Here is a 27772-nt window from a genome sequence, read left to right as displayed (position 1 = left end):
ATTACTGATCCATTTGCAATTGCCACATTCAGTTTAACGTGAACCAGTTGGTCTGGAACATATATGTGCATGCCATATCGGCTAACAATGAATAGATTAATTTATGCCACTTTCCCAGAGATGTTGCATTAAAAGGAGCAGACATGGTGTTATTGATTTGACCAGTAGAGTCTGCATCACTTCTTCTTGTCTTCCTCCAGTGGGAAGGTCTGAGGTGTAGCTCCATGGAGCACCAACAAGCCAGTGAGAGTGATAGAAATCCCTACCCACCATAGAACTGTATGTGTCTCTCCGAAAATCACCTTTCCCAGTATTGCCTGAACACAGAAATAGAGAAAGAAAAAGGTAAATAGGTGAGGCGTCATAAAGTGAGTCTTTTTGAAGGGTGCCCAGCTTTGTGTGTGTGTGTGTGTGTGAGAATTTTAGCGATTTGATTGGCTGATCATCACCCCGCAGCGATGATTTGATTGGCTGAGCAAAGTATTGGGCGCAGGCACATTTTTGCGTCAAAAAACACCTAGAACAGACGTCTCTTCCAGGTTTTTAAACAGCTGGTGGATGGAAATGACGCTTGTGCACTGCTTCAACTTGGAGCGTGTGCAAAATAACAAACCATTTGCCGACACTACAAGTTGAAGCCACGCGCGAGCGTCATTTCCATCCAACAGCTGTTTGAAAACCAGGAAGAGACGCCTGCTCTAGGTGCTTTCTTACTGCCACTTAACGCATACCGTATACAGTATGTGCCCTCGCTCATTGAGGATAAAAAGTGAGGGCAGAAAATTGAAGATGACAATTGTGATTCGCCGGAATGGGATGATGTATAAGAGCGCCCCTCACTTTTTTTTTTTTTTTTTAATTTTACCACACTGACTAAAATCTCTCAGCTTACTCAGCTTATGAAACCAAGATGAAACCCCTAGCATTACAGTGAAATGAGTGAAGGTCTGCCTGGTGTCCAGACTATACCAGCTTGACAGCATTGTATCGGATGCTCTATCTATCAGCACCTCTGCCAAATACCAGACGACTCACCCCTTAACCAACTCGCCCCCACGAAATGTAGTATTTCCTTCCCTCTCTGAAATCATCTTGTATACAGATTTATTTGATTGTATAGTCGATCTCCTTGCTCTGTAAAATTAAGAAAGAACAACATGAGACGGTGACTCAGTTAATTTAATTTAGGACCTACCTGTAGCAGTTAATTTCGTTTTATTAAACACATTTAATCCATGTAGCCCATGTTTTGTAATGGCATCATCATGCTATTATGCCGGTGGATATACTGAGTGAACATGATAAATGTATATGATAATACCTTTTATATAATTACCAACAGGAATTATGTTTGTTATTTACAGCTAGATAGAGTAGTGGGGCGAGATGGAAAAGGGGCGACCGTACGGGTACAGGCTTTAGTTCCGACATACTATTGGTCCGACTGTCATTAGACCGACAACCTACCTCAAACCATAACCGCAAGCATGGGAGCAATAATACTATGCTACACTACTACTACTAGTAGTAGTAACTAGCACTATTACTACTATTACTATATGTTACACCACTACGCTATTGACATTTTATTACCACTATCTTCTGTTAGCATGTTGATGAGTCTGTCTGCATGCCTGGGTTACAGATATCGCAGCATTTAATTAAAGACAAGATGTCTATGGAGAACTTACAGAGGAGATGAAGTTTCCTGCTGTGGTAGTTACTGTGGCTCTGGCTGAAGATGATGAGTAGCGAAGTGCCTTGGAGAAGAACGTCCACATCACGGCGTTGGAGCTGAACAACAGGCCTCCACACATCACCCTGAGAGGTATATGGAGCTTTTCAAAAACAAAAGTTTGAAGTTAAAAACAGCTAAACCTCCAAAGTCATGTCTCACATAGTTTACGCTAGTGCATGGAATGGTTGATTTTGCATTGATTTTTAGATGACATTCACACAACAAAATTAGACTTGACCCAAGGCTACCCTTCTCAATCTCATCTGCCCTTTCTCTTTTGGATCTTCTCTGATTCTTTAGAACAGGAAGTTATACATTTATTTATTCGTGCATACACACACACACACACTGCCAAAAACATGTACAGCTCAAATCAGTACATTAGATCATGGAGGCATGTGTCTCACCCAGTCACATGGAGCGGCTTCATCATATTGATTATCACCCCACCTTCTCATTTCTGTGGCACACATGTCTTTCAGGTACTCTGCCCCAAGAGACAGTTTTGCTGAAGAAGATGCAACAGCGCCCAGAAAGCCGGCCAACAACGCGTAAAAAGTCCCAGAAATCATACTGGAGGTTGTCGAAAGAAACGACTATTCACTTTAAGCAATCCATGTAAAATACATGATATTACTTGCCATCATCACAACATTTCTCTTCCTGTTTCAAAGCTAGTTCAAAGCCAAGGGGCGTTTCAAACGTAAACCATGACACAAATGACTGCGACAGGGCGCGACGCATACTGATGACGCAGGCTTTTTGTTTAGAGCACCTTTTGAGCTAATTTTAAGTTCACTTAAAGTGTACTACTTTGGGTTGTCTTCTGCACTAAAATGAACAAGAAGAACAATAAGAAAACTGACGTATCATGGATAAAACCATCGGAACCCTCCTTCCTAAAGAAATTCAAAAGCGATGTTGGTTACAAAGAAGGGCCAACAGTTGACACCAAGGTATTTGCTAACGCTGTTAGCAACACCATTAATTTAACTGCAGTCAGTGGTTATATATATCTGTTTAGCGCTATAAGAATACATTACCAAATTGATGCTAATGATCGAGCTATGTGTAATGTTGAACCCCCATTTTACAGTCGATGTGTTGAATACAGGTTGAGTGGGCAATAACATTGTGGGTATTGAATTGATTGATTAAAATGTATTTGTGTAACATGCAGACTGGGTACACGAAGTACAAGGAAGGTACAGATCGTTAAATGCAACGGCATTAGAGCTATGGAATCAGAGCTGTTAGAGCTATGGATCAGACGGTGCCTATAGCTCAGGTCCATAGCTATAATGCGTTGCGTTGTTTACATAAGGGTCCTCCATTTTCAATTAATCAAGACATAAATATGCACATCTATGCAGAATAAAAATCACCAAATTCACATTACATAAACAGTTATAATACGTGAAAAGTATAGAAGAATAGAGGAGCAGGGTGGACTTTTACTACAAATTTCCCCCCAAAATGTCAATGTAAAATTATGTAAATATTCATGATTTGAATATGCCGGTCATATGCCATTTCATGATCAGAACTAAATTTACCCAAGTGACATGGCTGGCTATCTACTGGTTTGTAAAATATTAGGTTTTAAATTATTACATGTATTTGGCTGGCCATTTATACAATATATAAGTATAAATATAATAATACACACTATAGGGCTACCTATTGTTTGATCATTGTGAATGTGCATTATGTGTAGCTAATAACCAATGGGCAACTTTCATCTGTGTCTCTGATGAAGAATGAAATGTTGGGGAAATAAGATTTGGAGATGATAGTGTGGACTCTGTGGAGTGATTTTATTTTTGGATCTACGTACTACGTTGTATGTTCTAATCTACACGGACTTCAACCCTGTGCACCTGCATAAACGTTACTTGGTGAAGTTGGTCTGCATTTGATGTCAGTTATACACGTGTCGTGTAGTGCCAGAGAACTGTATACCGGTATGTACATTTTTATAACAAAATTATACATTCCTTTCAATTCATTGTTTCCATCTGTTTCATGTTTCCATTATAGCGTCAGATGATGCCAACATTTGATGATGACGACAGTGGGAGTGACCGTGATGATGAGTTACCACAAGTAGTTGTTCTGAAGAAGGGAGACCTGAGTGCTGATGAAGTGAAAAAGATGAAAGGGGGTGATGATAAAGAGAAAGGTAAGACTCATTTGTTGAGGTTGAACCTTCACTTCAATGCAATTAACATTCAAGTCTTACTGCTAATGTTTAGGTTTGCAAGATCCAAGGCAGGGCACCAATAGCTGTTAGCATTCAAGGGAGAGAGAGAGAGATTCTACGGCAACATCGTTTATGTAATGTGTTTAAATATAATTAAAGTAAGGATAAATATAATCATCGCCTCGTGTGATCGTTGATGTTATATCAATTATCAATATACAAAAAAAGTTATGCCTATGTCTTTCAGAAATAACTTTGGACAGGTGGAAAACTTTAGTTAAACTTGCATAGTGACGCATTACTTTACCTGGGTTATCTTCTGATAGTTGATACTTGAATGTCGGCATGAAAGATCAATAAATTAATAATTCAATGTTTCATTAGCACAAGTGTGACAAAATAGGCTACAGCTGTTGTTATGCTGCTGCTCGCTCATTCGCTGAATGACAACATGAATGGTAAAAATAAGAAAAGGACTGGTCTGCGTACCAGTGGTTGGGAACCTCTGATCTGAGAGACTTGCGACCATAGGTCACAGACTCAGTTTACTATTAAAACCTGCATATCCTGTCAGTCAGTCAGTCACACCTTGTGACATGCCATATATAGAGTGACACTCCATATATGGCCAATACAGAAATCATTCCATATGTTGATCTGACCTAATCAAACCCTGTACACTCAAGACATGTTCCATACTGTATATGGCCAGTTCAGAATTGTCACACTTGTGAGTCACACTTCAACACTTGCAAATGAACCAAATTGCTACAACACAATGGATCTCCAATGCTCCATATATGAAGATCACGACACTGACCTCATCAAACCCTGGATAGCCATACATGGAGAAGACTGGTTCATCATCTAGATCTGCATATATGGAGCCGGCCAGCATCTGACCTCACGGACACCGGATTCATAGTTTTACTGCTTCTTAACTGTGCTGTATTAAGAAGCTCTGTTGTTTTGCGACGTCGCTTCTCACCCTCAGGGCATCTTACTGGTATACTTAGCTATGCATCTAAACTTAAAGTTCATATAATTAGCATCTTAAATTTCATATACATTGACAATTATACTAATTCGTAGAAATGTGGGGAGGAAGAATAGTTTCTGAGGAATATGGCATCTCTGTTCGTCTGTTCTCAGATGATGAAGCTCCTGCCGATGGTAAGATCCTGTTTAAGAAGCCAGCAAAGCGATCTTCCTCTGACAAGTTCCAGGGCATCACTGCTACTTCCAGCAAAAAGAAGAAGAGCAAGGAACCGAGCAAGGAACCGAGTAAGGAGGAAGAGGAGGAGGAGGAGGAAGAGGAGGGGAAGAAAGAAGAGGGGAAGAAAGAGGAAGGGAAGAAAGAGGAGGGGAAGAAAGAGGAAGGGAAGAAAGAGGAGGGGAAGAAAGAGGAGAAGTCTGGAAAGAAAGTGAAAAACAACAGCCTTCTGTCCTTTGGAGATGACGAGGAAGAGGACTAAGTGTTCAGAAACGACTACAGACCGTGGAACAGATGGTCTTCTTTTGTTGTAGGCTTGCACTCTGGGAAAGAGGACACACTTTTGAAATCCATTAAGCTTACAAACCATTACAGCTTGTTCAGTTCTTAACTTGGGGATGTAGCACAATGACGATGCGTGTGTGTTTGTGTGTCGTCTCTTAAGGAACATCATTTCTCCTACGTGTTAAGGTCCTGTTCCTGGTCTCTAGTTCAGTATATTAGTTAATTTAAGGTACCAGTGGAACTATCATGTTGGCAACTGTAGTCTAGACTATTCATGAGTGAGTTTTTATACATCAATTGATCCATTCAACAATTCATTGAATGTATGTATGTATTAGCTTCGACAACGGGGCTTTATAAATGTTTAAGTTGAAGCAATGCAGTCTTGTCACTGCAAATGTATTTCAATTGTTTATTGATTTTGTATTGTTTGTTTATAGTGTTTTTGTTGTATGCATTTTTTAATGACATTTTTGATGTTACTATTTGAAATATAAATCATTAAGCCTATTTGATGAGACAGAAACCTTTTTTGTGAATTTAAGGGAATGCATAGAATTCTGTGTAAATATACCTGAGGTTCAGCATTGCAATTTGACATTTAAATCATGCTCTTACACACTGATGAATTGAACATACACTGTATCATAGGTTTATTAAGAGGCAAACTCTGGTTCAGGTATTTCATACATAAACAGAATCACTTTCCCAAAACACAGACCTAGAGACATCCATTTAAACATAAATAATTGTTAGATGAATATGTAACCCTTCTCCGAGCACAAAACCAGGGACCAGTTGACTGCTAAAGATGAAATGTGACTTTGTCGGAAAAAACATATCGCCTATGGCTATAGGCCTACATATAAAAAAGGAAACATTCAGAAGAAATTAAAATGCAAAATTGGAATCAAGTGACATTCCCTAAAATGTCTTCCATCTTTGGCTGCAATTGTATACATAAAACCTTATAAGTCACTTACTGAGGGGGTGGGTGTGACAGTTATTAAATACTAAACCTTTCTAAGCAAACTGGAATATGCCAATATGGTAGCTGTAGGGTTAACTAACCTACCGCTACCATATTGGCATATTCCAGTTTGCTTAGGCCTATTTTAGGCCTGAGGCCGATTCTAAAAAAACGCCTCTAAATCCTGACCTAAGGTTTCTGAAAAACTTATATTTATATAGCAGAATCAAAATGTTTACATTTTTGAATACTGTACATACTGTACAGAACCCAAATATGGGTTCCCGATCTGAGTGGGTAAAACACCAAAATGGGTTAATACACTGAATAGTAGCAAAAAAAATCTGAATTGAACATACAGTATATTATGAAGATTTCATCAATTGTAGTCTTGTCACCCAACTCTTCAAGATCACCGTGTTCTGTGAAAGCTGTATGACCCAAATAAATGTACTTTTATATTTAAAAGGTGAAGTCATGTCACCTATTTTCATGTTTTGCTTGGCAACACATGGCTGTCTAAACAGAGGATCTAATAGTGATTTTAATAGTCATTAAACTGGATGTTAAAAAAATAGAAAGGCATCAATGTCATGTAAATACAAATTGTATTAACTCATGTTCTGAAAGAACTTGACAATTGAGGGAAAAAAACATCTGTACAATTTGTCAGACTATCAAACTTTGTATTTGGTGAACATTTAGAGAGTGCCTTTTTTACCACAATTAGTGCTATATTGGATGTGGGGAAAGAAAACAATGTTTTATTGTGAGCTTGTAGATCTATTTTTCATGTTTGACCGGTTTTGACAATTAGCTTATTGCCCAAAATAGGGATGACCGGTTGAAAGTGGTTCAATGAAATATGAATTGTCCACTACCAAAAAGAACATTACAAAAGTGCATCACAGCGATGCGGGTGTCCACGGATGGGGTCATGTTTGAGTCCTGCTGGCTGGTACAAGGCAATTAAAACACTAGTTAATGGACATGTAAATAATGACTAGACAAGACAAGACAAGACAAGACAAGACAACCTTTCATAAACATTTGTCACCTAAACCATATTTTGATTGTGACAGTAAAATTTACATTGTGGTAGATTATTTCCCCAGATTTCCATTTACAAACAGTATTTTAGTAGAAAACAAAAACAAAATGGAGAATCAAAGAAATCCACAGGATAACAAGGCAGACTAGTCTGTAAAAGCAACTGTAAAATGCCTAACACAATACTATTTTTCTTTTCTTTTTTTTATCAAAGTAAAGTGCCATTTGGGACATTTTATAATTAGATCTTTAAGAAATTCACTCTGTGGGTGGTGCTACAGGAAGGAGTAAAAAAGTTTTTTTAAGAATGTCATGGCAGTAGAATAGATGAGATGTTATCAATCTGTTACGGCTTAATAGTGCTACACAACGTGGCAATCTTCTACTAATACTATATATAGTGGAGGAATATCCTCCAGCGTTGTCTTTGATTTTCAATGATCTCAACAACATCTCAGACCTGTCATGATTAGCATTGTAAACATTTACCGGTAAGTGTAAGTGTGTCACACAGGAGATTTCTGTGCACCACATTAGAACTGGGGCAGCTCCATTAATAAACAGAAGGGTAGGGGGTTGAAGAACAGGTACATTGTTCGATCAGATGGAATGAAACACACTTTAACACAGCAAGATTTCCTGTTTCCCCGAGCCACTTTTATCACTGGTGTCAATTTGAGAGAAGAAGCTGTATTGTTGTGTTAATCTATCTGCAGATAGGTAGATTTGGAATATCATTTGCCACACCTTTATTGAACAGTATATACATGTTTTGACACAAGGCCTGATGCTCTAGTACGGTACGATATAACCGAGAATCACGTTTAGTGGTATATACCACAGAATAAGTAGGATTATATGACATCCCAGTTATTGTTTGAGCATAACAGAGACAAACAATGTTATACACTAGCTCATCACGGTTGACAAGTGCTGGCCATGTGTTAACGAGCCTGTAGACTCGGTGTCCAAATGCTTCGCCTAATAGAGAAATTCATATTAGGATGTGATAGGATTGGTGTCAGAATAATTACCGGTAGGTGTAGGATTGTGAGACCAAAGAGCCAGTAAAATGTGTTCATGGCTGAGTAGCACAATATATAATGTCACGTGTTAAAAGAGGATCACACTCATATTTCTCTCATTTAAAATTGCTATTAATTCAACAAAACATTTTACACTGATGAAGGCCGGATGGCCAAAAATGTTTTGTTATTGAATAAAAGCAATCAATATAATGCAATTTAATGCACAGATGTAAGTTTCTAAGGATAACACACCAGACGGTGAGAGTGCAGTGCTACCCTTGTGAATAGAATGTGTAGCACAATAAATCAATGTGATTACACTTGCACTGCAAACACTATGCACTGCAAACACACTGTCAAAATCTTGGCGGCAGTTCTAAAAAGCTGACGTTGATTTTTAGATGTGAGACTCTCAAAAACAAAAAACAAGTGTTACTGCCGAGATATTTTAAGGGGAACACAACCCTGTATGAATCTATGGCAGCCTCACTCTGGACCTCCAGAAACCAGCTCACATGTGCTCTGGGTGGCTCTGCAAGCAGGAAATCATCTCTGTGACAGGCTTCCCCTCGAAACAAATCTGATACACCGCTGTGAAAAGAGGGAACCTACAAAGAAATGTAAAATGGTGTCAAATGTGCAATTGTTAGGGTAAACAAAATAGAAAGACTGATTTAAGTGAGACTGAAACTGAGTGGAACAGTCAGCCACACCTATAATAACCACAATTTCTTAAACACATGACATGATGGTGGTTTCCACTTGGGAACCCCACAATGTCACTGAGATTAAGAAAGATTTGTTTGTTTTAAGAGAGAAAGAGACTCTTATCAAATCAATACTGACTTGTCGACAAGGCCCTTCTGTTTGAGGATGTGGTGGACTTCATTGGAGGTAGCAGGACCCTGGAGCTTCTGGCCGTTCAACATCTCCTTCTCCAGCTCCTCTATGCTCTGACAATGGGTGGGACAAACAGAAACAGTAGGTCAGGGTGATAACACACAACCATGAAAAACACAGAAAACCGTAAAGAAAATAAATAAATTATGAACTCTAGCATCCCTATTCTGGGGGCAATGTTTTCAGCGAAGAGATTTTGTGTAGACTAGGGTGAAAGGAGGAGAACTAGTTTAGACCACTGGGGGATAATATCCAACATGGTGGCGAACCATAATAGCCAACAGAGATTTCTCTGTTATGGTTAGCCAGTCACAGTAGTTTTAACAGCGGGAGAAAAACAGCGAGCGACACTCCTCCTCCGCCCACTTTTCGACCATCGCCTGTTTGCCTGCTATCGCCAGTAGTTGCCGGGTCCCATTGACAAATAACGCACTTCCAGAAAATCTGTCTGGCTGTTGCCTGCTCTTAAAACGCACTGGTCATTCCTACCAATTGCATTCCCCTTACCACCAGCAGCATGTGTCCTAGTACAATACAGATACAGTAATACTGAAAAAACACATGGTCTTGGCAGCATGGTAATGTGTCCACTTGACCTGTAAACAATGTTTACATTTCTTAATATTAACATTTTAGCTTCTTTGTGGACACCAGCATGATTAGCAGACATTGTTGTACCGGCTTATTAAATGTCCTACTAAATAATAAACTCATACCAACAGCCCAAAGTCGTCGATGAATGTGATCCTATAGGTTTTGTCACCGAGCTGTGTCCATACCAGATTATCCAGTCATTCATGGCCTCCAACAACTCCTACCTACCTTTCCGGTCTTGGCGAAGGCCTCAGCAACCCGCCGGTTGCGTCCACCGTAGCAGGTGGTGATGAGGTCGGCCACACCGCAGCTCTCCAGGAAGGTTGCCGAGGAGACTACGCCATCCTTAGAGAAGAGCTTGGCGAAGGCGATCATCTCCATCAACCCCAGACGAATCACAGCTGCCTTGGTGTTGTCTCCGCACTGCAACCCGTCACAGAACCCAGCACCTACAGCTACAATGTTCTGACGAAGAGGAATATCAAATAAGGCCAGAAGGAGATGGACAGATTCACAGTTATACAGTGGTTCTGAAACGTTTTTAAGTTCAAAGACCCCCCTAATAGTGTAGTGGTTCTATTTGTACACTCAGTTACAGACCTGTAAGGGTCCATTTGGAACCCCCTCAAGGAACCATGAGCGTCCCTGAACCCCACTTCGAGAACCACTGTGCTACACTAAACCTCAGTAGTACTGCTTTTATTTATGCTTTTGACATGACTGGTGTATTGGACTCATATTCACATACCTGTATATAACATTAATAATTTAATATCATCTAAAAAACAAATTAGGCTATTTGAATACATAACCAAATGAACGCTAGTGCAATATTATGATAATATTCAGAGAGACCCGGTTATCAGTCAGCCATCTTTATTTTAGAACTACCTGCCTCCCCGCAGGGGGCAGTCTTATCTCTTATCACAACATCTTCCCTCTAAAAACAAAACTAAAACTAAAATTCATTTTGTGATAAGAGATAAGACTGGCCCCTGCGGGGAGGCAGGTAGTTCTAAAATAAAGATGGCTGAAAAGTGTAAGCTCAGAGCAAGAGAGCTCCTGTTCTGGCCAGGAATGAGTAAAGACATCGAGAGCGTTGTATCAAAGTGCAGCATCTGTCTTACGCTCAGAAATGCAATATTATGATAATATTCAGAGAGACCCGGTCCTGCTGTTATCAGTCAGCCATATTTATTTTAGAACTACCTGCCTCCCCGCAGGGGGCAGTCTTATCTCTTATCACAACATGCAATATTATGATAATATTCAGAGAGACCCGGTCCTGCTGTTATCATCAGCCATCTTTATTTTAGATCTACCTGCCTCCCCGCAGGGGGCAGTCTTATCTCTTATCACAACAGCTAGCATCCATATTCTGCAGGCATACTGTACATTCGGCAAAAGTAGCTGATCTACAAGCTCAAAATGTGTCGTAGTTTGGCATCTTTTGGCCAAGATATTTGGGGAAAGAGGAGGGTACAAATTATAGACACCAGGGGGGCACTGGTAAAGTATATAGGGTGGTTAATATTTTAACAGCTATGTTCATATTTTCCTACATTCTTAAAAGGTACAAATACAATGTTTTAAAAGGTACAATGAGACATTGCTTACCTTGAGTGCTCCACACAGCTCTACTGTGTCAGCATCATCCACTACTGTGATTCTGAAGTTGGGAGTCTGCAGCAGCTCCTTAAACAACAGCCCATTCTCCATCACCTTGCTTCCTAAAAGCACCACATTTCAGATTCAGGAACATTAGCCTCTCTCCGGGTTTGTACCACTGCCAAACACACTTACCGGTAGTCCTCTGGCACGCTGATATTACATATACCCTGTCTCTCTAGAATGACTCAGTCAGTCCAGGCACACACAAATAAAGGTTGTGTGTTATCGTCATCTGATCTGTGGTCTGGCTCTACGCATATGCTCTGAGCTCTAAAAACTCTATATCCATCTGTTATATTTTGGGTACAGGACACTGTGATGATGGGATATAAATTAGTAATATACATTAGTATATACATCCATGAAGTATCTCACCAATGGTAGTCTCACAGAACTTTTCAGCAGCCACTTCGTTGGCAATGTTGGCCCCCATGAGGACACTGACATCAATGGCCATTTTCTCTCTGATGATGTCAGAGATGAGCTTCAGTCCTTCCGGGCCCTCGTCTATACCCTGAGGGAAGAGATAAGGAGAGTGAGTCAGAGAGCAAAGCAGGCAAACATGAGTCTGGTAATGACAGGAACAGTTGCAGTCATTTACATCAGTGGTTCTCAAAGTAGGGTCTGGGGGATCCCCAGAGGGCCTGTGAGGGGGTAAGATTGATATAGCATACAAATGTAACCTATTTGATTTTGAAAATAGCTGATCTACAAACAATTTGCTGCATTTAAACTATGGAGGCTAATGGTTAGACAGCCTGCCTGGGAAGCCGGAGGTCCCGGGTTCAATTCCAGGCCTCATCAATGTGTTCAAAGTGTCCCTGAGCAAGACACTTACTTAACCCCTAATCTGGGAACCCATTCGGTAAATTAAAAAAAAGTTTTTCAGTTTCTGCCTCTGGGGGCACCACCTTCTTTTTTGTGCAGAAACAGGAACTCGGTTTGGCTCCTCACCTTTCTTAGTCCACTTCCTCCTGGGTGTTTAGTTCTACTAACAACACTACGTTGTTTAAGGCAGTGGAGCTGACAGATTTGAGAGTTTACTTAAAGGTTAAGTAACCTTTCATCACGTTAACCATTGTTGTCTTGATTTAACCCATAACTGCTCCCCCCCCTTGTTCCTGTGGGCAACGCTCAGCTGGGTGAAGCTGAAAACCTTCCCTGCAGGATGAAATAGGTCTCCAAAAATATAATAATAATAATAATAATAAACACGCACACAGTAAGAGTCAAGCTCTTTGTTGTCATGCTTTCATCCAAGCTGCATTCTGCTTCTTGAATGCACCCCAAAACAAGCCCAAGTGACCAGAGCAGAGGCAGTCTATCCATTAGTGCAGGGGTCCCCAAACTTTTTCCTGTGAGGGCCACATAACTTTTCCCTTCTCTGATGGGGGCCGGGTCAGTTTGTAACAGAAAAAGTGTGACGATCGCAGGGGTGCCAACGTAAACATTTTTTTCCCCCAGAAAGCCACACATATATAGCCACAAATATTAATAACCAGTGCACTGTACTGTACTGTGGTGCTGTACTGTACATGCAGCACTACAGGGCTGCATAGTGCCAGGGTTTCCTGCACAATGTTGTTGGCATGGCGCTGCGCCATGCTTAAAATAAATCGCGCCATGCCAAGCTGTTTTTTTTTGAGGAGCCTATAGTGAATCATGGTGTGTGTGTGTGTGTGTGTGTGTGATATGAAATGTACAGTACCTCCCCAGTGTCTCCCCAGTGCCTCCCAGTGTCCCCCTGAGTGCCTCCCCAGTGTCTCCCCAGTGCTTCCCCAGTGTCTCCCCAGTGCCTCCCAGTGTCTCCCTGAGTGTCTCCCCAGTGCCTCCCCAGTGTCTCCCCAGTGCCTCCCAGTGTCCCTCCCCAGTGCCTCCCAGTGTCCCCCTGAGTGCCTCCCAAGTGTCTCCCCAGTGCCTCCCAGTGTCCCCCTGAATGCCTCCCCAGTGTCCCCCCCGAGTGCCTCCCCAGTGCCTCCCCAGTGTCTCCCCAGTGTCTCCCCAGTGCCTCCCCAGTGTCCCCCTGAGTGCCTCCCCAGTGCCTCCCAGTGTCCCCCTGAGTACCTCCCCAGTGTCTCCCCAGTGTCTCCCAGTGCCTCCCCAGTGACTCCCTGAGTGCCTCCCCAGTGCCTCCCCAGTGTCCCCTCAGTGTCTCCCCAGTGTCCCCCCAGTGCCTCCAAGTGTCCCCCCGAGTGCCTCCCCAGTGTCTCCCCAGTGCCTCCCCAGTGTCCTCCAGTGCCTCCCCAGTGTCTCCAATAGCAATACAAGAGCAATAATACAAATTAATCTTAATTTATTATTCTAATTATTTGCTCTCATCCAGTGCTAATGAAAAAAAAAAAAAAAATCCTATATTTTAGTTTGGGGACCCCTGCATTAGTGTATTATATGTTATATCAATTAATTTTATGGCCCGGAATTTTAGTACCCAAGATCTCTTACATAATAATAAACTGAATCTTATGGAGAGTATCAAGGCCTGAGACATGTATCTAAATAGACATTTAAATAGACATTTTAGGTTAGCCATATTTCACAATTCCATAATTGTAAAACAATTATTCGCCATTTTAATACAATTAATCTAATCATTGCACTTTCTCCAAAGTAAATACTCTTACATTTGTCTTTTGCCAATGCTGTCATACTTACACTGTGAAGACGACGATGAAATACAGACTGCCTCAAATTCAGTCTTTATAAGTCATCCAAACTACACCAAAAACATTTTGTCTCATAAAATCACATAAACATCCTGGAGAGAATGCCTTACAGTGGCTTAGACAATATTACAGCCCATATGGTAACCAGCTCTTCTGACACACCTTAGGGAATAGGAAACTGCAGCATTCTGAACAAACTCAACATTCATCTCTATTTATAGATCTTATCGGTTCAGCAAAGAATATACCAGTTTCTACTGTGAAAATGCATTTGGACTGTGTGACACTAAAATGCTACAGACTCTAGATTCTCAAATGTCTAGAATTCTATAATTGACGTTCTACATTATACAATCTAGAAGCAGGTGGCAGATGCAAGGTGACCAAGCCTGCCTATTTAACCACTTTCAACATGTGTCCCTATTTTGACCATGTCATTGTGGGCCGAACATTTGTTAGTTTTGCTTAAAAATAACCTGTGGGAACTGAGCGGTGCAACTATACATTTATTGTTATAGTTACTGTACTCTACTGTGCTCTGTACTGTATTGTAGTGTACTACTGTGCGGGGGTCCCCCCAAACATTCAGACCCAACGTGCCCAAGGTGCCAGCCCAGTTCCTGGCGAGCCGGCCCGGTCGAGAAATGACAGAGTTACCGTGTAGGGGTCCCCGGAACATCCAGACCCCCAGGAACGTCCCAGGGCTCGTACTGTAGTATACTCTGTGCCACTTTACTCTGTGCTGTACTGTACTGGCCACTTTAGGTGTTGCAGCTTTCCATGCTCGGACATACAGACACAGACATACGGACAAACATAGCTCCGTAATGGAGCGGCGGCACCGCTCAAAAATAGCTTAAAAACTATAGCACTGAAGTCCTGACGTCACTGTCGGAAGTGGGCGTCAGTCCCCAGGTTCATGTATTTTTTATTTGCATTGAATTCCCCATAGGGGGATTTTAGATCTCTTCATATAAGAACTGCGTTTGAAAAATAAACCGATCACCCCGGCCTTTTCACTCGTATGGATATGAAGCATCGACTGAATGTGGAAATGTACAAATATACCCAAATAGTAAGTAAATAAGCGTTAGAAACGAGTCAAACAACCCAGAAAGAGACTACATTTCCGGGTAGGCGGGTGGCTGCATCTGCCCGTCGCACAACAGAAACTGAATGTTAATTACGTTTATTTTTATTTTATTGATATTTAATGTTTCGTGGTTAGTACGAGTCGAGTCAGCACCAGCTGAGCTTACGTCAACGAGGAATCTCAGGAACGCAATAAGTTGACAGCTGGGCGTGACGTATATTAGCAGCGACATTGCCTTCATATGTAGTTTCAAGGCTTTTGCGGCCACATTCATTCCATTTTCTTCATTCCATTTTCAAACTGGCTGTATCAAATATGAATGGACATCATTAACGACGCACAGCCACCCCCCCGACAGAAAGGCTGAGATGATCGGTTTATTTTTCAAACACAGTTCTTATATGAAGCGATCTAAAATGGAGATTTCAATGCAACTAAAAAAATACATGAACCTGTGTACTGGCGCCCTCTACTGAAAGTGACGTCAGACTTCGGTGCTCTATAGCAGATCTACAAGCCTACAATGCATCGTATCACAATGGCTTGTGAGCTTTTAGGTAGACTATTTTCACTATTTGTTGTACAGCGTTTTCTATAGAATCAACTTTAAGTCTTAATGGGTTAAGTGTAACAAGGAGGGGAACACACAATACTGCAATTAATGGCCCTAATGGGCAACTGATGACAATGTTATAAAGTATCACAACGGCACAGATATTCAAACATCCATTGTCATAATGTAGATTATTGTAAGTCATTTCATTTAAGGCAGGAGAACACACACAGCTAGTGCCATGGGGTGCTGTTCTTCAATCCAGATGGTACTCTGGCTGGTATAACCTGGCAATAATTACATGATCGGTAGTACTGTATAATTACGGCTATAGTAACAATAGTAATACTTTTACAGCAACCTAGTTTGGGGAGTTTCTCAGGAATTACACTGATGGAATTAGATGCAGACTGCAGAACCGTGTCACTGTTACCCACAGTACAGAGTGGTGCCCAAGACTGTAATCACATCGTTAACCTCTAGATAATTCTCTTTTTCATTGTGGCATAAGGGGTTTTCTGAAATCCAATTAATAATGCAGTAATTAAAGCAATGCGAAGTGGCACAGTTAGTGTGATTCTGCAGGTGTTAGAGTCAGAAACAATGCTTTTTAAATCAAGGCTTTATTTATGCCTTGTGACTTAACCTGTCATGGTTCCCAATTGTTACATTATATTCCAGACAGCAATGTCTCTCTAGTCTAGGTCGTCCTCAGACGAGCCCTCCATCGTCGTTTCCAGTCATCCCGGTTCTCCATACATCTGGCCAGTTCGTTGGTACTTTGCGCTCCTGCGTCGTTCTTGAGTACATCCAGCATGGGACGTCCTCGTGACCGGTGCCCGTGTGTTGGTTCCCACAGCACTAGTTTGCTGGCTGGCAGCTCTTGGTGTCTTTGGCAGTGTCCTGCTAGTCTCATTCTCCTGGCTGCTATTTTCTGGCTCACCCTTGGCATTCCATCATACAGATTTGTGTTGGTAACATGTGTGCTCTTATTGATGTTGAGTACTGCACGTAACATTCTGGTGTAGCACCCATCGAGAGACTTCTGCAGGGTTGGCTTCAAGGTCCAGCATTTACTGCCGTATAGGAGAACAGACTCTACCGTTGCGTAGTATAGTCATAGCACGTCATAGTACATATGTGTAGCATAGTAGTATAGATGTATAGCTTATATGTATAGTTTCATTATAGATATTCCACTGTTACTTTCTTAGCTACGCATGTTTCATGATAAATGTCTTTATGTGATGTATTCCCATGCTTTTGTTCTTGCTTAATGTAAGTCGCTCTGGATTAAGAGCGTCTGCTAAATGCCTAAATTGTAAATTGAAATTGTAGAAGAAGCTGAGTTTGGTGGTAGCAAGTACTGCACGCTAAGGCTAAGCCTTCCTACATACGGTATATGTATTGCTGTTTATTGTGCACATGAAGTAAGTAGACTTGGGAACTGACGGTTTCCAAGACATGCATGAGGCCCATAGGTCAGGAGCCCATCTCCTGTTTCAGGAGCATGAGGCAGCTTGATATACAAGTACGTACATCTCCTGAGGCATTGGGTACCATTTCTTTTAGGTATCTTCTTTGGTATGACTTGGCCGGACAAGGCCACACATTGAATGAGAGATATATATATATATAATACTGTATTCCTGTCATTGTTGCTGCAACCACCTGGTGACAATCAGGTGCAAGATGTGAACGGTATGGAATGCAGGACCATGGACAGTACCACACTGTCCATGGACCTGAATTCTATTCAGCAGTGGTTCTCAAAGTGCTGTCCAGGAACCACAGTCTATGCCAGGAACCCTCAGGGGTCCATTGACAGGGTTCCAATGGGACTCCCCAGCTAAATGAGTCAGTTTAACAACTTTATTTTATACTTAAGCTATTAAAAAATAGCAGAGTTGTGAGCCTGTGATACCCTTTCCATGAGTATCCCCCTGCTGGATATTGGGAATTAGTTTAGTTTATTTTGCACGTGTACATTAACAGCTATGTTGTTATTTAGTCTGTCTGAGGCTACTGCATAGTTACAATCATTTGTATATTATCATGAAGATCAGTTATCTCATTCTGATGAGATTAAAGCTCAATTTCGAACCACCGCCAGCCAATCCCCTGATATGACCACACATTTAACTTTACTTTTACAGTGTTGCATTATTGGCTGTTATTTTTTTGCGGTCAGTGCATAGAATGGCTGTTATGGACATAATTGTGTTGTCCTCCATGCTTGTTAATTCCACCATAATGCTCAAATATTAGCCTTCCCAATCCCCTGCCTCACCACTACCTGATCTACCTAATCACTCATGCTACCAAGTAACATGCTATCCATTCCATACAGAAGGTACGGCTCAACAAGGGTTAGGTACTTAGGTAATTGGTGTCAGGCTGTTATAATTAAAGGTCCTCAAAATGAGTATTATTTCTCTGTGTTTTAATGAACCTGGATTCCAGGCCAACACTGGAGACAGTCAAATGTAGGCCCTTAAGCAGAATTTATTTACCAAATTGGACTAACAAAATATCACAGATCTCAAACGGTTTTGTAGATTTTAACAATTGTTAACAGCAACAACACACCTGTAAAATCACAGTCCACACTCTGGAAGTGTGGTTTAAGTCCTCAGAAAAATCAATCTCTGATCAATAAATGTTTATCAGAGTTTTTGTTTTTCCATTCAAAAATGTCCATAAAGGAGTATTATAGTACCTCAAACTTGACTCTATCCTTTTCCTCATTTAATATTCCAGGACCTATTAATTATGCTAATATGCCATGCCCTTAAAGTGACACTATGACACACCCCCTAAAATCAACATGCCAAAATCTCTATGTGCCTGCAAGAATGTCTCTAGAGGAACCCTCTCGTTAACACTGATTACAATAACATCGTCAACTGTGTTTAATAATCAGCTAGATCAGGCTAGAATAATCAGCCTGATGTTATGAGAAGACAGGATGAAATGGATAAACGTCACACTGTCACATTGTGTTTACATTGGCCAAATTTTGGTGTAGAGGGGGTGACCCCAGGATGAGGTGGTGTGCTACCTTTATGAGTGTGATTCCACGGGCCTTGGAGGATACACAGCCCACCATCTCGTCACACAGTTTCCTGATGAACTGGTGCGGGACCACAAACACCAGCAGGTCGGCTCCTTCTGCGGCGTCACACAGCTTTGGGACGGCAACCTAGAGGAGGGTGGGGTGAGAGAGGCAACAGAGGTTACTCCCTCTAACTCAAACGGTATAGAACCACTGTTTAACATCCGTCTTCAGTGCATCATCTCTTTTGAGACATTTAATTTAAATCAATTAGATAGTTTTGGCAGGTACTACTGTAGAACGCTGATTAAAAGGTTAACGTACTACTACTCATGACGTTTCTGTCGGGTGTAAAGCTCATATGTCCAAAATGATTGCTTTTCAGGATTCAACTTCAAAAGTAGTAAAAGTAGCATATCTACAAGCTCAAACACATCGCTTCATGCTGTGTTTCGAGCTTGTGGATCTGCTGCTTTTGTGTGATGCTGTGTAGTATGATCAAGTAGGTGTAGTATGATCAAGTAGGGCATTCATTTACAACAAAAACACACACAAAAAAGAAAATATGGAGATAACAATCGAGCTTTCAAGTCTGCAACTAGCAATTATCTTCTTAGCGATTATTCTTTTGATTACTTTTTCAGTTCATCAAATTGATCAATTACTTTTGTCGTGTCACATTGCAGACGTTTTTGAAACTTTTTGCCAATAATGACAAAATTGATTCATTGATTATTAATTGATTATTATGATTAATCCATTATTTTATTAAATGATCAATTTCGATTACTATTTTTTATAATAGATTGAATTGATTGGTTGGGTTAACTGTTGGATGATGATGGTCGGCAGACACTTACCACATTTTCTGGTAGTTTGCATCCCGGCAGGTACTTGACATTCTCATGGTCAGTGTTGATGATGTCAGAGAGCTTCCTGCCATTGATGTCCTCTTCAAACACCCACATCTTGACTGTGGTAGCAAAGTGCTGCAAGGACCGGGCGTTATTGCCAATAATCTTGGCAATGGCTGAGCCCCTGCAACAAAAGTACAATAATGATAAGGCGCCCACTGGCCAAGTGGTCCAGGCGCATGCCACATAATGGAAATTGGCCTGACAGCGCGTTGCGTGTACGAGTCCCGTTCATGACGATCTTTGCTGCTTGTCTCTCCCCTTCTCCTGTCAGTCTTCTTTATATCAATAAAGGCAGAAAAGCCAAAAACAAATCATGAAATAATACTAATACTACATTTTGTGGACACATGCATGGTCTGCATGTGTACTGTCAACCGAATAGCCACACTATAGGTGCTGTGAATGCAATGAATAAGGAACAAGTTAGGTATTTACTTTAAAGGCCACAAAGATCGTGTGGATAGATTGAACTAAGCTGCTATACACCATTGTAATTTGTTATAATTTAAGCTATACCAGAGATCAAAGATTCTGGTAAGATTTCACTCATCCACAGAGTCTCTGTTCTAGAATAAATATCTGATCCTACATTTTATCATTGTGGTACGTTATTACAGTTTAATTCGATCATTCACGACAACTGTAGTAACCTAATTACCTGATTGGATTGAAAACGCGTGCCTGCTGTCTTGTTAATCTCGTAAATGGTGTATTTAGCCTACTTTGTTAATTATACATTTATACATGAACACAGGCAAAAATGTAGCTACGACATATTATAACCTCATGAATTGCCACGAATGGCCTTTCAAAAGGACTCCATTCAATGCAATGCCTATGCCATATTAGGGACATCATATGCATGCATGCATATTGCACATCCTCACAGCATTGTGCAAAAACCACACAGCTCACCAGTTACCAGAGCCCACTATGCACACTTTCAACGGAGAGGCCATCGCACACGTTTCCCGGAGAGTCCAGTAGATGTACAGTTAGAACAACGACAAGTAGTCTACTAGACCTAAACTGTAATGACATACATGTACAATATAAATAATGTATAGAACTGAAAGAGATGGAGAAAGCGCTGCTGGTGCTACCAAAGAGTCGTGGATGGTGCTACATGGCAAGCGGGATCGTCTACTGCATAGTACGTCACTATATAAGCGTCGCACAGAAATGCTGGGAATTGTAGTCAACTATTTCCATTCACACCTGGTTGTACCACAGCATTATGTAACCAGTTTGGGGCCTGCGTAATTAGTTCTATCTATCTATCTATCTATCTATCTATCTATCTATCTATCTATCTATCTATCTAATCTATCTATTTATCTTATCTTATCTTATCTATCTATATATATCCACACACACACACACACACACACACACACACACACACACACACACACACACACACACACACACGCACCATTTAGTATCATATTATTATTAATAATATTATTATATATTATTACAAAACTATTACAAGAGCGCCTGGCCTGTGTCATCAGCAATGTGGACTAAAAGACAATTAAAGTTTCCCTTTATTTTCTTCCTTTTTACTTCAATTCGTTTAACTGCAGGTGTTACTGTTTTGGCTAATTGGTGCAGCTTAATGAGCCTGCGAGTGTGACTGTGTGAACTGATGCATTTCTTCTGTTCTTTCACCTTAAAGGAGATACACATTTGGGACAGGAGTCGACTCGAGACACGTTCTGCTGTACAGACCACACGATGATAGAATCTACTATCTATTCTACAGTATTTCTACTGCATTCCTTCTGGCTGCCTGCTGCTATGAGGGGGCGGGTGTGTTATGCTCCCTCCCTGAGTGTGTGGGGGGAGTGACCATCCCGGGATTTCCAAAACAAAAACGCAATAACGTCAGACTGAAAGTAGAGAATAACGTCAGAGAGAAAGTAGAGGAGAGAGACGCAGCAAAGGAAGAAAGCAAAGGAAGAGTCCGAGTAGGAATATCCCTCGGTCTGTCACTACAGCACCAAGCTGTAGCCTGAAAACCTACAATCTCTGCCAGTGCCAGCCGTCAGGTCCGGGCAGGCAGTGAGTCACAGACCAGATTCTTTCTTGTCAATACGTGGTGGTAAATGTCCCCAATGCTGCACCACTATAGGCTACTGCTGAAGATCTGCATTGAACACTGATACTTGGAATCGTCGTCTTCCATTAGCTTGCCCTAATATTTTGTTTGCCACTGAAGATCTGATAAAGATAATCGAGATATGAATCGCTCAAGCCGTCACGGGAACCTGCACGGAGCGCTGTCACATCAGAGTCCGGCTCCAGACTCCACAGGCAGCCCGACGGCTGCAGGTGGTTACCGGAGGATGAGCACCAGGGCTGGAGGAGGCAGTGGCAGCGTAGGTTCGAGCCCCACACAGCAACACCAAGTCCGCAGTAAGCGGCATCTGGAAGGAGTCCTGAGCAAATACACCAACATGCTCCAAGGCTGGCAGACCAGGTAGGTTCCATGGGGTTCAATAAAGTTATTTTTTTGTATTATTATTATTATTATTAACACTTTTAGTCACTTCCTTTTATGCTTTATCCTTACAGCAGACTATTCAGAGTTAATTTTAACTCTGAATGTAGAAATGTCTGAGTTTCAGTGGATAAATTAACACTGGGGATTTAGCTGTATTTAAGGAGAGGAATTAATTAATTAATTAATCCTTAATTCATTAATTCGTTAATATCTGTTTTGTCATAGGCTATAGGCTATACAGTATTATTCATGGACATTTGAGCATTTATGATCCAATGTGGATTATATCAACATTACAGTGCTATTTAACAAATGGTTTTCTGAATGCATGTATACATATACTGTACATCCCCCTCTCAAGCAGGAAGTAGCAGTACACTGTTGTTACTTGGACAAAAAAGAGAAATCTTAATTATATGCATGGGAAAGTAACAATATCAACGTAGCTTCAAGTTCACTTTTGTCCCATGGTGGTGCGTTTGACTAAGAAAAGTAAATCTACTGTATTTAGTACAGTAGGTCAGTAGATTTGTCCGTCTGTCCATGGAGCTGTTGTCCATCCATGGATGGATTCATTTGGTCACCCACTCTGTGGACAGTATATATTGGTGCTTTAGATCACAGCTGGTTCCCAAACTTTTCAGGTCGAGACCCAAAACAGAGATTAGACGTTTGGGCAGGGACCCAAATTAGGCCTACTGAAATGAGCAGATCTATCTACAATCGCACAGCGTGTCACTTAGTTCATGAAATTAGTGAAAAAAATCATTGCATTTTTGTTTTTGATTAATGAAAATGTTTGCTTCTTTTGGGAATGTTTTTGTTTTTTTTTTATGTTTTGAGATAATAATAATAGACCTAATTAAAAACAAAATGTGGGATCCATAAAAATGTGTCCGTGACCCACAGATGGGTCCCGACCCACAGTGCTTTAGATCAGTGTAGATGTGGGGGTGGGGATCCTAGCTAGTGTAAGACTCTGAAACCCTGAATGAGTCATCCAGTATACCAGGAAAGCCCCGGCACAGTAAAATCCTGAGTGTTACGGTAACTCTGAATGGACCTGAGAGACCTTTTTCAGGTCCATGTGTACACTTTTAGAATTAAATCAACACTCGAGATTGCAGTGTGCACTGTGCACTCCCTCCCACAGATCCCACTGCTCCCTTCCTCCGCCCCCCCCCCCCCCTCTATCTCTGTGTGTGTGTGTGTGTGTGTGTGTGTGTGTGTGTGTGTGTGTGTGTGTGTGTGTGTGTGTGTGTCTCTCTCTCTCTCTCTCTCTCTCTCTCTCTCTCTCTCTCCTCTTCTTCCTCTTCCTCTCTTTCCCAGTGGATCGATAGGCAGAGCAGTCGAACGTGTAATGAGCTCCATGATCACAGGCCAACAGTGTGAGCTATAGTCTTCTTTAACATACTCCCATGATGGTCCACCCAACACACACACACACACACACACACACATACAGCTTTTACACAGTGAAATCCTCAATGACCCCGCATCCGCCTGGATGACGGCAGACTGCTGGGTGAGCGCTGGCGCTTTGGCATGGGGGGGTCACATGGAATGACTTCTGTACTGGCCATATATGGAGCATGTCTTCAGTGTACAGGGTTTGATGAGGTCAGATCAACATGGAATGTCAGAACAGGTCAGCTCATATATATGGAGATCTAAGGGTGGCAGTGGGGGAGTTGCTGCTCCATATAACGAGTGTACAATTCTAAGTACAGTAAAAGCAGATGTGTGAGAATGTGTGTGTTTAAGATCAACCACAGAATGAATATTTGGAACTATTATCAAAACATGTATAATGTTTTTTTTACTTTTGTTTTTTTGCAGTGTCCCAACAGCCACCCCCACCCTCCCCATGCACTCCCATCTTTATTTTAATTTTCTATTCTGTCAGGGTGAACTGAGGCAGGAGATTGACTGTGCGGTGAAGCGACTGTGGCATGTTTGTATCAGCACAGTGATTGCAACTTTATTGTTGTTCCTAGTCTGTCAGAGGGGATTTGGCTCGTATTCGTTCTGACAAACCGCTTGACAGCCAAATCGCTGGAGTTGGAGCCGGACCATGTATTACTGTCAAACATGAGTCCCTGATTAATGAAATAAAATAAGTTTAGGCTAGACCTGCTGTGTAACTTGCCTCGGTGGGGTATAAAGTTAAAGTTAATAAATTGGGATTGAGCACATTATCTAGGATACCAAAACCAGTTCATGTCGAGAGTGAGAGGTAAAAATACTTTTGCATTTCAGATGGATTTGGTTCATGCTAAATTGGTTCAAATTGGTCCAGCTGGTCCAGCATTCGTGTCACACAACTAGCTTCATACAGTATAGTTGTAAGAGGATGTCACCAATGCTGTAGTATAATTAAGGGGAATTTGGATTCATAACGTCAATGTCACCCTGTAATGATGTTATTTTTTAAATTACTGTGAGAACATAAACGTCCATGTGTAGAGAACTGCCGTGTCCATGCTACTCATAACTGCAAAATCCCAGCTTGGTCCTCAACCATGAATGTTCATTATTCAGACCAGATATATGTACTTCCAGTAATTAAATCTTTGCTCAAATTTAAACTGTACCATTTCAATTACATACTGTACAGTACGTTTTCCCCAAAGAATGGATGACTTTGAGGAAACCTCTTGTGAAAACATTTTCACTGTGACCTACATTAGGGTAGCTGTTAACCACTTAAAATCTATCTTAAACATTGCAAAAATAGCAGATCTTGTAGTGAGATTGTAGATTCACCATTGTGAACATTTTAAAATGTTAGGCATTTTTTCACCTATAATGACATGCCCAAAATAGGGACACCATGATTAATGTGGGTAATAGAAATAGTATTTATAGCCCTGGATTGACCTAATGGGAGCTAATTATCAGTTCTTATAGACCACAGGTGAGGGCCTTTTCTCTGCCACTTTCACATATTAGGATGAGAACAGCTCTGGCACCTCAGCTCTGGCACCTTCATCATAAAATCTTAAAAATGATCCGTGCCACTCTCTACCTCTCTTGCAGTCCATAAGCTCAATTCCAAATTGTGTGCCCTCATTCAACTTTCTCTCATTCTCACCTTTACTGTCCCTTACTCTGTGAACCCCCCCCCCCCCCCCCCCCCCACACACACACACACACACACACACACACACACACACACACACACCCCTTTGCTGTCCCTATCTGAATGAATATTCCAATCTCAAGTCTCCCTGTTCCAGCAAGAGAGCTGCTGGCGTTCTACACTGCAACCTTGAGTGATAGATTAGGAGCTAGTGAGAGCTATAAGGTCTAATGATATCCCAGACACTTCTCTCACAGATGACAGATGAAGACAGTGCTTTATGGCCCAGCAGCAGCACAGTGTTTGTGAGGCTGCAGAGGCTTCAAGTGCACCTCTGAGTCATGATTACAAGCCATAAGAAAACACTGGTTTATGACAGTGAGGGAAACTGTGAGTGAAAGTGAAGTGTGTGTGTGTGTGTGTGTGTGTGTGTGTGTGTGTGTGTGTGTGTGTGTGTGTGTGTGTGTGTGCGGCGTGCGTGCGGCGTGCGTGCGTGTGTGTGTGTTAGAGAGAGAGAGAGTGGTGTGTTTATTCATGTACACATGCAGTTGATTAGTTGCAGTGTTAGTTGGCTGAATTTCATGTTACACGTATTTCAAAGAGGTTTTAATTGTCACAGTGTGTGCAGCGAAATGTTGGTTTGACATGTTCCATAAGACTGTGGTAGCAATATATAACATTAATAAACAAACTAAAATAGCAGGGTATAATTCAAGTTGAGAAAAAGTAAATAGGTGAAAAAAATAATATAAAGCTGCGTGTGCTCTGTAAGCAAATAGTTAATTACAGGTTGAAGACATTTGCTTTTAGCCTAGCTAAAGCCTCGAAGGATATATTAATACAAGTATGCTGTTTGCATTTTTTTAACTGCCACCGCCCACCGCGTGGCCAAAAGTGATAACACTTTTGTGATAACACCAAAAGTGATAACACTCTTGGCCACACAGGGATATCTTACTATGCCGCACTAGCTAGCTAAAATGCATGAAGCAAAAGTGCTAATGCTAGCGAGCTAACGTGATAGCTCACGGATCTGATCATCACCACGGACAGCGCTGTAGATTCCGATAAAACAGCGTTCAAAGTTGGCCATTAAAACATAAGTAAATGGGTGCGCGTGCAGTCCCAAACAGGGCAGGCGGGTCCTTAGCAACCGGGCCAATTCTAAAAGTTGACTTTTAACGAGGCCTTCTCATATCGATATAAACTGCCTAGAAACGAGTATACTCATCTAAAGCACCATGCGGTTTAAATTGATAATACGTCTTTAGCATCAAATGTGTATTGATTGCATCCACGGATGCTATGTTATTTTCAGTAGATGGTGCCTGTATTTTATTTGGACAGATGCTAAGCTTGATGTCTACCTAATATCAAATCACAAGTACATCAGGATGAACCTTATTGATTTAAGTGAAAGATATCTCATAATCTAATGGGTTGGGCACGTTGCAGGATCAACCTTAAACCCCAGGCAATGGCCTTTTCTTTATCGCCTCCCTTAGACTAAAACAAACAACAATTTGTCTTCTGTTTTAAAGACAGTTTCACTACTAGTTCAACAAACCACGTGCAACCCAGATTCGGCACAAACAAGGGACTAGATTAATTTCGCTCCTATGCCACCAAAATGTGGAACGCCCTACCAACAGTCATTAAGACATGCGAATCCCTTGACTCCTTCAAAACCGCTCTCAAGGGGCACCTACGGATGGCTGCAATTCTAAACTGGCCCCCGTAAAATCTGAATCCCCACCCACCCCTTTTTCCCCTCACTTGATTTGTTTTTTTCCCCTTTTTACCATCTTTGTAATGATTTCCTGTTTTTGGCTATATAGAAGCTCCCCCTCCTGTTTTCGCTGGACAAAAATAAATATCTTCCGGAAAATGAAGATGGCACCCATTGTGAGCCTGTAGATCAGCTATTTTGGAAAATTACCTCCAGAATAGGCTATCCACACACGCATGCACGCACGCACGCACACACATCCTCATCTCTTCAACATTGTAATTATTATCATTCTATAAATCAAATGGAGACTGTCACACCTTATAAATAATTTGTTCTTCTGTATATTCCTTAAAAACCACTACAGAGCTACAAGTGAAATCTGCTCATTTGTTCAGAAGCAAATGCAATTCCTTAGATCTCAGGCAAGGTTACACCTCATTCTGCAGCTTTACAACGCTATTATCGACTGAATTATATTATATAGGCCACTGCATATAGGGCACAGAATAACAGATT

General features: G+C 41.3%; 4 protein-coding genes across 5 annotated transcripts in view; 2 read left to right on the top strand and 2 right to left on the bottom strand.

The window, feature by feature from the left end:
* Positions 1-156: 156 nt before the first annotated feature.
* LOC308318986 (transmembrane protein 42-like) lies at positions 157-2410 on the bottom strand. Its single transcript, XM_080768744.1, has 3 exons — positions 2146-2410; positions 1692-1838; positions 157-317 (listed from the first exon to the last, which is right to left on the bottom strand). Exons 1-3 carry the CDS (start codon positions 2308-2310, stop codon positions 177-179), a joined length of 453 nt encoding a protein of 150 aa, XP_080624870.1. The 5' UTR covers positions 2311-2410; the 3' UTR covers positions 157-176.
* A 68-nt stretch (positions 2411-2478) lies between these two features.
* Positions 2479-5915, top strand: kiaa1143 (KIAA1143 ortholog). Its single transcript, XM_080768743.1, has 3 exons — positions 2479-2694; positions 3779-3920; positions 5094-5915. The coding sequence occupies exons 1-3, from the start codon at positions 2575-2577 to the stop codon at positions 5414-5416; spliced, it is 585 nt and encodes a 194-aa protein (XP_080624869.1). The 5' UTR covers positions 2479-2574; the 3' UTR covers positions 5417-5915.
* A 170-nt stretch (positions 5916-6085) lies between these two features.
* gpd1l (glycerol-3-phosphate dehydrogenase 1 like) lies at positions 6086-21054 on the bottom strand. Of its 2 annotated transcripts, XR_013964400.1 has the most exons (9): positions 20849-21054; positions 19877-20054; positions 19023-19163; positions 12028-12166; positions 11599-11711; positions 10210-10446; positions 9334-9440; positions 6714-9095; positions 6086-6493 (listed from the first exon to the last, which is right to left on the bottom strand). XR_013964400.1 is itself a non-coding variant. In XM_080768737.1 (8 exons), exons 1-8 carry the CDS (start codon positions 20890-20892, stop codon positions 8999-9001), a joined length of 1056 nt encoding a protein of 351 aa, XP_080624863.1. In that variant the 5' UTR covers positions 20893-21054; the 3' UTR covers positions 6519-8998. The 2 variants fall into 2 exon arrangements, 1 of the variants encoding a protein (XP_080624863.1); XM_080768737.1 differs by lacking the exon at positions 6086-6493 and having other exon boundaries at positions 6519-9095.
* A 1125-nt stretch (positions 21055-22179) lies between these two features.
* The window catches only part of osbpl10b (oxysterol binding protein-like 10b), a gene marked incomplete at its 5' end in the record, with an annotated part of 66512 nt that continues 60919 nt past the window's right edge, over positions 22180-27772 (top strand). Inside the window, one exon of the mRNA XM_080768729.1 lies at positions 22180-22418. Within this exon, the coding sequence (XP_080624855.1) occupies positions 22180-22418 (239 nt within the window). The remainder of the gene's footprint in view (positions 22419-27772) is intronic.

Source organism: Protomyctophum bolini, assembly GCF_963924005.1.
Source record: "Protomyctophum bolini genome assembly, chromosome: 7".
In the NCBI taxonomy this organism is placed as follows: Eukaryota; Metazoa; Chordata; class Actinopteri; order Myctophiformes; family Myctophidae; genus Protomyctophum; species Protomyctophum bolini.
Note: the sequence above shows the minus strand (reverse complement) of the source record. Positions and strands in the feature narration are given on the sequence as shown.